The following is an 8624-nucleotide window of genomic DNA, read 5'->3' on the forward strand; positions in this document are numbered from 1 at the left end:
ACTCTTGATTACCCCGAAGAGAGGGGTGGAGTGAGATCATTACACAAAAAGGACCTGGCTCTTTTGGAGAAGAATCTTGGGTCCCAGAGCTGAGGAAGAAGCAGCACTGGGGAAGTAGAAAAGGCAAGGACACAATTCTGACCCAGGGTAACCAGAAGGTACCATCCATGCCAACACCTGGGCCTTAGGCCAATGAGTCCATGTCAGGCTCGGGAGCTGTAGAGTTATGAAACAATCGATGTGTGCTGTTTCAACCAACTAACCCCGGGGTAAACACTGTTTCTGTTCCAAGAGAAATGAATACAGCTGAGTGATGCATTGGTGGCGGTGGATCTAGACACACATTTTTGATGGCACGAATGTCACACCCAATCAGAGCCCCTGGCAATGTATCCTGAAAAAGATGCCCTCAAGGATGCCAGGATGTGCCCTCAGTGAACCCTGGAAATCTGAGCGGAAGCAAAAGAGGAAGCAGTGGTCAGGGAAGAGAGCCCTCTAACAATACACCATCAGTGCGGCAAAGTGAGGGTCAGGGTGCCCGCCAAGAAGGTGATGGGGTGAGCCTGCCAGGCCTTCAGAAGTGTCTATCTAGTGCTTCCTGTGTCGTTTTAATCACCTCTCTTCATCTGTCAATAACAAACTATACTTAGGAAATCTTAGCTTCTTTGTTGTTCTATGTGGTGTTAAGCATTGGGGACAGGCTCTCACGCATAGCATAGGAGGAGAGCACTCCACCACATCCTCACTCTTGACGTTTGTCTCCCTTACCCCCACCTCTTCTATTTGAAACAAGGTCTCATGTAGCCCAGGCTGGCATTAAACGCACTGTGTAGCTGAGGATAAGCTTAATCCTCGGATCCTCCTGCCCCTACCTCCCAAGGACTCACATGACAGGTGTGAGTACCACACCCTAGTTTGTGTGGTGCTGCGGGTTGGACCCTGGGCTCTGTGCATGCTCTATCAACTGCATCCCCAGCCCCTTTCACCGCCTTTTTCTTTTGCTTCTGGTAACTAAAGAATGTTATCTAGTGTGCTTTCCTTTCCTCTGGCTCTCCCTTAAACCTTTATGCTTCCTTGATGTGACAGATACATCTACAGCATATCCAATAACCTCACATCTTTTACTCACAGTAAAAGGTAATTCTGTAAAGGGAGACTCATGTGCACAATCCTCTGCTTGAGCAGGCACTGAAAAACCAGGATGACTTTGTCAACAAATTAGTATCTGTCTTCAGATTTGTCTTGTAGAACACATATTTTCATACACGTTAATGCAAACTTCAACAATCGAAGATGCAACATTTTGGAGCCTTAACTGCCCCGTGTTGTTGTTCATTAATTTTAGACCCTCATAAAGCACATATCCTACATACTATCCTAAAAGACACTGTTTAAGACCATTCTGGGAAAACCATAGGTAGAAATCTTAGGGCAAGCACATCCATCCAAGGAGAGTTTCTTGTTTTCTTCAGAAATATTTAAGGATGCATATCTCTACATAAATGATTGCATTTCTTTTTTATTTAAAAAAGTGTATATTGGAAAACACATGCAAGCACTAGAAGTAATGTATACAACTAGTTCATGGAGGTTTCAGAAAAAAGTCAATAATGCAGAGCATGAAACAGAATGAGAGCCCGCTTCATTTATAAATACAAGGGGAGAAAAAAAGACTAGAAGGAAACAATGCAGTGGGATTCAGGAGGATTATTCTGCTTCTTGCTGTCCCCCACACCTTCTGCATTTTATATAATGAGCATGCATTGGCCTCTTCCTCTTTTACATTTTAGAGTAACCCATGTTCTTTGTAGCCTTGCATTCCTTTTATAACTGTGGGCTGGGGTAGTAAAAGCTGGAAATGAAAAGGTCATTTAGGGTCCTCTCTCAAGGAATCCACTAGCTTAAGAAACTTGTGGCTGAAAATATCAACAGCCTTGAGAGACTCTGAGAAAAAGTCATAGCTGGGTCAGAGAATAGGGAGGGAATTAGTGTTTACCCAACACTAACCTCAGGCCTTATGCAGGCAATTTATACATGTCTCATCTCATTTAATCCTCCCAATAATCCCAGGAGGTATATACTACAATTATTCCCTTTTAACAGAACTAGAAACAGAAGCTCGGCACAGGGCCAAAACTCCCCCAGGTCATGCAATGAGTGAGGCAGGCTCTCATCTTTGGTCTCCAGCAATCAGATTCCCCCATCCCTGGGTGGTGGTACTGCCTCTTAAATTAAAAAGCAGCATCGCTCCAATCCCAGACCTCTTGGGACATACTGGGTACTTGTCCTCTCTGTGATAAAGACTGAGTCGCAGCATGCCCTTGCTCTCCATTTTCCAAATAATATTCCCTGCAGTAAGTGTCCAAACTCAGGATAGCCACCCAGCAAGTGGAACAGACAGTACCCCATAGAACAAGCAAGAAAGGAGACTCTATGAGCTGAGTACTTGTTCCACAAGCATTAGGCAAAGGGGAGGAGGCTGCTAAGCAATGCTCAGCTTTCCCAAGGCCTCCACTGATAGCTCCCCTCTTTCCTTGTAGGCACCCAGGAGCTATGCAAGGCCATAGGATAGATAACAAGGTGGCTTGCAGCCAATGCCACTCCCAAGGTTGAAAGTGCATGCTAGCCTTAACCAGGACATATCAGCCCAGAAACAGCACCTGTCCAATGTTTCTATACCTAGAAACCACTGACCCTTAGCATCTGACTCCCTCGTTCCAGATGTGCAGAAGTATTCCAATATCCTTCTGAGACTGTTAACTTGCCATCCTTGGAAACAGAGACATTTTCCCAGTTACGCCAAAAAAAAAAAAAAGGTTTGAACCAGCAAAGGGCCCTAGCTGGAACCTTTATCACCAGGGCAAATTTGCATTTGGAGCTTGAAGGTCAAACAGCACATAGCTATGCTTTGTCTGTTCTTTCAGTTGTCCCAGTGGTTGACAAGTTAAAAACCAAGTACGAAAGCCAAGTGTGGTGATGGAGCAAGGCTCATCTATAGTCCCAGCACTAGGAGGCTGAAGCAAGAAGGCTGAGCTACAGAGCAAAAGCCTGCCTCAAAAACATCAGGAAAAAAACATACTTTACACTGACCTGCAGGCCTGGGGCGTCTCTTTACAAAACAGATACATGCACAATACCAGGACTTTTCCCTCCAACAAGGCACAACTGAAGCTGTGTGACAGCTGCTCCTATGAACAAAGGTGGCCTCCCCAGGGACAGTTCAGCCATGTGTGTGCAACCTGCCTCAGGTTATAACCCTGTGTAAGATCAGCACCTTCAGTCCCTGGGGTGTGACTGGCAGAGATGCTGTGCTTCGTTCAGGGGCACAACAAATGGCAAAGGATGCCTTACACCATGGAGAGAGAGCTGTCAGAAGCAACAGCAACAGCAAGGCTCCTCAGGCTACTCCAGTAGGATGTGGACCACAAGGAACCATGATGATAGCACACAAAAAGAAGTCTGAGGTCAGAGGGCATCTGGAGACAGATGGTGAGATGAGGCCACACAAGAAGGACAGGGACTCCCCCATGCCTCTACTACAGGAGACATGATAACAGACATCTGCCAAGACTGGGAACAGCAGCTCTCACTGTTTCATGCGTGCGAATGTTTTGCCGCACGTATGTAAGTGCATCACATTTGCGCGGGAACCAGCAGAGGCCAGAAGGGGGTGTCAGATACCTATGGAACTGAAGTCATGGGCAGTCTTGAGCCACTATAAGGTTGCTGTGAATCAAACCAGGGTCCTTTTCAGGAGAGGGGAGTGTCATTGACCACTGAATCATATCACCAGCCTAGCCGTTTTCATAATGTAGGGCACCAGCCACCGACACCACCATAATCAGCACTTGGGACTGGAGATTTGGACAATTACAGCATCCTTCACCAAGGACTTGACCACCTTTCTTTCCTGTGCTGCACCTAAAACTAGGGGGCACAAAGATCTCAGCACTAGCTGCAGACTACATCCATCACTGACTCACCTCATCCTTGAAGATACCAAGAGACTGGCAGACAGTATGCAACCCCAAGGTGACAGGAAGACCCTGGGCCCAACAAACCCAAAGAGAGACTGACAGCAGAGCCCCCATCTCCCCACTTCCTCCCTGCCCCATCGCCCTGCCAGTTCTGGGGAAAGGTCCCTGCAAGCTACACTTCCAGCTGGACCCTTGTATCCTCGGCAACTTCAGAGCATTGGCCCCATAGTGGAGCCCTGCTTGTGGTGAACAAGACAAAGAGGTAGGGGGAAAAGAACATGGTTGAGCAGACAGCGGGGCCTCGACCAGGAATCAACAACATGAGACAAGGGACACTTCAAGAGCAGCCAGCCAAGTAGGAGTGGAGGGAAGGTAGCAGGAGGGAAAGGCAGAGCGAGCAGCTGTCACTAACGCATCCGAAGACATCAGACAACCGGCATCTGCCAGTGCTGAAAGCGGCAGTTTCCATTATTTCACGTGTATGTGTGCTTTGCCTGCGCATATGTAAGTGCACTCCACGAGTGCGGGTACCAGAGGAAGCCAGCAAAGGGTGATGGCCTCACTGGCTGCCCACCTGTTGCCTCTGCCTCAGAGTCCCAGCGAAACAGCTGCAGGGAAAATACTGCTGCCCAGGCAGGCTAAGATTTTCCTGCCATCAGACCTAGTCCTGCTCCTCTTTTCCTGAGCAAACAGCGCCCACCTCCGGTCCAAGCGGCAATGCCTTTCAGGCCCGCAGCGCTGGCCCCGGCAAAGGAACCGGCTGCTCTACACTCAGTGGAGTGAGGCAAAGAAGCCAAGCTGTGGTCCCGCAGGGCAGAAGCACCGAGGCCCCACAGGATGTGCAACCGCGCCAGCCAGGCTGTGCGACAGAGAACGCTTGTAGGGCGAGCTCCGTGCGCCGAGCTCCTATGTGTTGCAGGCCACGAGAGGCTTCTAAAGAGGTGCACTCGACAACCGCACGAAGACACACCCACCCACAAACACAACACGCGAGAAACAAAGACGGCCCTGAGCCGCACGCCTGCTCAACGGCGTGGAGCACGCACGCACATCCACCCGGCAGGAAAGAAGCCACACTGTCCTGCCAGGAGACCCGCTTGCAGTGCGCAGAGAAAAAAATTTTTTTGCCCTAACAGTACGGAGCCGCCCTACCTTGCTAGGCCTGAAAGGACACACCACCATGCCTGGCACAGCAGTCCGCCGACCAGGAGCCTAGGAGATTCTGCACAACCTATTGGGTAGCAACTCTCACTGGACCCATTGCTAGGCAGCCTCACTGGCTGCAGCCCAGTGACTCATGCATGGGCTCAGTGGCCACTCACCTTCCTGCACCGCCTGGAACGGGTTGTTGGCCTCGATGACCTTGATGGAGTAAGTGATCTTCTCACTCTGCAGGATGTCATCATTGAGACTCAGGTCCGATACAGCCAACTGGAACACCCTGTCGTCCTTGGCTGCGTTCTCCTCAAAGATGGCACCTAAGGGAGAAGAGGGGTCAAGACCAGACCTGGACAGGAACCCTTCCTACCTTACTCCCACCCTGGGGTCAGGGCACTGCCTGGACCAATAAGTACAAAGTGGGGGAGGACTGAGCTCGGATTGTGAATTTGTTTTTGTTTACAATGCTTTTTTGAGACAGGTTCTCCTTCTGTAGCCCTAGCTGGACTTGAACTCATGGTGATCCTCCTGCCTCAGCCTTCCCAAGTACTCAGATTTAAGGCGCAAGCCACCAGTCTCAGTTTAGAATTCTGCTTTGATTGAGTAGTTTAAAGACTTCCCAACAGAAACCAAACCGGATATACTCCCCTCCTCACATTGCACACGTGCACACAGTTGACATGAGTTACACATGCATACCCTTCCTGATACTACCAGGTCACATGTGCTTCATAACCAAAGCATCACATGTCCTAGCCATGCCCCATACAGATGTTGCAAGCTGAAGATCCTCCCATTCAAATGCACCTGACACGATCCTACAAACCCCATCCCAGGAATCAACATGAGTTCTCCAACAGGACACTGTCCCCCTAGCCCAGTCCCAGAATGGAGTAGTGACTCCTTTTTCTTTGCATTCCCTGTTGAATTCGGAAGTGAGAAGGTGGTCCACAGCTGGCTTTCCTGCACCAAGGGTTTTTTTTTTTTTTTTCCTTCTTCTTCTTTATGCATAAGGCATTGATAGCCAGCATCTTGGATGGTCAAGATGCTGCATGGCCTCGTGCCTCTTCTCGTCTATCACTTCCTCTTCCTGTATGAACGGAGGGGTGGGGCTGTATCCTAAACCCCTAAACATTCTGATCTAGCAGTACTGAGAGTCAGAGTCCCAGAAGAAATCACTCTTGAACGGCCCTTCTAGAAGCAAGGACAGCTCCTCCAGACTGACGCTTTCACAGAACCTGCGCTTACCGCGGGGGTCAGTTGGACTGCTGCTCTCCACCCCCAGAACCCTTGCCAAGCGCCAAGGGTCGCCAAGGTCCTATTTCTTGGCCTTGTAATTGCCCTGGAGCTGAGAGCTGAGTAGAAGGGCTTTGCTCCCGGATTTCTCACTACACTGGAGCCGCAATGCTGACCGCGAGACCCACGCTGGCTCCTGGGCGGGAAGCAGGTTTGGATCCTGGCCCGGCCCCGGAGGGGAGCGCTGCAGCCCTTGGTGTTAGAACTCGGTTCCTCACCGCCCCTTCCTCTTACTGCCACGTTTACTCACACCTCCCAAACCCCAGTTTGTCCCTGTTCGCTGGTCTTTCCCAACTTCCGGAAAGGCAACTGCGGAGGGGCTCCCCCAAAGCGACCGCTGTCAGCCCCCCCAACCCGGTCCAACTTCTCGAGATCCCAGTCATTCTGCTCCTAACTCCCTACCACTACCCCTCCTCTGGTTGCTTTTCATCTCCTTCCCCTCCATCCATCTCATTCTGCTCAGCGACCCCCCACCCCATGGCCCACGCTCCTTCCCTCTACCCCTACCACCCAGACTGTACGCTAGCCCCAAGACTTAGATCAGGCAGAAACTCTGGAACTGTCCAGGATTGGGCTGCAGTTGCCACAACCACACACACACACACACACACACACACACACACACACACACACACACACACACACACACCGAGAGCTACACAGACACACACCAGGGAAACAGGCAAGCACTGTGTCCACTCTAACAGGCTGGCAGAACGCGGTAGTCGCACTAACACACGCTCAGATGGCCCCACACACCCCAACGCCCTCTCACAGTGACACCAACACCGGGCCAGGTGCACACACACTGGAACGCTGACAGCACCCATCCACAGTCACACATGACTCCGCTTTGGCCTCTCTGATCTTGCCCTGCCAACTTAGCTAGCCCCCAGCTCTGTCCGCCCCTGGCCCCAATGCCTCAGACTGTGCTGAAGGGCCCAGCCTGCCGACGGCCCCGCCAGGGGCACGCGTCTCAACAAGCGTCTATCCCCCGGTTCCCCGCAGCCGCGGCCCTAAGTGTCGGCAGAGGCCGCGGGGCCCCGCGCACTGGCAGGAGCCCCGGGGAGCAGCGAGGTGCCCGCAGGAGCGCCGAACGGCGAGAGCACAGCTCCTCCGCGGGGCGGCGCGGGCCTTCAGGGGACCACCGCCTGCCGAGCCCCTCGGCCCGGGGAACCGACAAGTTTGGACGCCGCGCATCACCGTCTCTACTGGGAGCCCCCCGCCCAGCCTCGGCCCGTCCGCCCTGCGAGCTCACCGATGTGGATGATGGAGTCGGCCCGCACCGTAACGCACTGGCATATCCAGGGAAGAAGCCACAGCGTCAGCGCTTCCATGTCCCCCGGGCGCACGGCTCATCCGCCCGGGCCCGGGGCGAGGCCGAGGGCAGCGCGGAGCGGGGAGGCGCGGGTCCCGGTGCAGTCCCGGGCCGCTCCCCGGGAGAGCCGAGCCCGCCCGTGCGTCTTCCCCCGCGCTCCCGCCCCTGCGCCCTGCGCCCGCCCCAGCCCAGCCCAGCCCAGTGCTCTCGGGCTCCCGCGCCGGCTCCGGTTGCGGTTGCGGCGGCGCTCGCAGCCCGAGCCCAGGCCGGCGCGGCGGGGGCGGCCCGCGGCTGTGGCGGCGGCGCTTCCAGCGGCTCGAGCGGCTCTGGGGGCGGCAGAGGCAGAGGCGGCGGCGGCCCGGCCCGAGCGGCGGCTCCGGGCTGGCTGTGTGTCTGAGCCCAGGCAAGGAGCGAACTGCGGAGGACGCCCCCTCCCCTCCCCCTCCCCCTCGGCGGCTCCCCCTCCCCTCCCGCCCGCCTCCCTCCCCTCCGCCCTCCTCTCCACCACGTGACTGCGGAGCCTTAGCCTCGCCGCGCGCCGCTCGCCCGCTCGTTGCTTGGAGGGGGCGCCCGGTGCTCCACGCTCCCGGCCGGGGGATGCTCCGAGGCCGGAACCACGGTGGGGACCTGGTCTGTCCGCGGCGAGCGGAGGCTTGGCGGTGCGGGCCTGGTCTCAGGGTTCGCTGGAGAAACGGAGGAGGCACGGCCACCGACTGCCCTCGGGGAGGTGGGGGTCTCGGAGCTCGCTGGCGACAGGGGACTTCAGCAGAGAGTCTGCAGTGGCCGGAATGGACAACCGCTCTCGGAACCGGACCCCCGACTCGGGCAGCCTTCAGAAAGACCACAAAGCCCGGGGCACTGAGCCAGGCACCAGG

At 54.2% G+C, this 8624-nt stretch overlaps 1 protein-coding gene across 1 annotated transcript in view; it reads right to left on the minus strand.

The window, feature by feature from the left end:
* LOC127238296 (glutamate receptor ionotropic, delta-1-like) overlaps window positions 1-8174 on the minus strand; it is a 197247-nt gene extending 189073 nt beyond the window's left edge. Inside the window, exons 1-2 of the mRNA XM_051206841.1 lie at window positions 7690-8174; window positions 5300-5455 (exon numbers count right to left, since the gene is read on the minus strand). Of these exons, the coding sequence (XP_051062798.1) occupies window positions 5300-5455; window positions 7690-7768 (235 nt within the window). The 5' untranslated portion in view covers window positions 7769-8174. The remainder of the gene's footprint in view (window positions 1-5299; window positions 5456-7689) is intronic.
* Window positions 8175-8624: the final 450 nt, after the last annotated feature.

The sequence above is a fragment of the Phodopus roborovskii genome, unplaced genomic scaffold, assembly GCF_943737965.1.
Source record: "Phodopus roborovskii unplaced genomic scaffold, PHOROB, whole genome shotgun sequence".
Classification (NCBI taxonomy): Eukaryota; Metazoa; Chordata; class Mammalia; order Rodentia; family Cricetidae; genus Phodopus; species Phodopus roborovskii.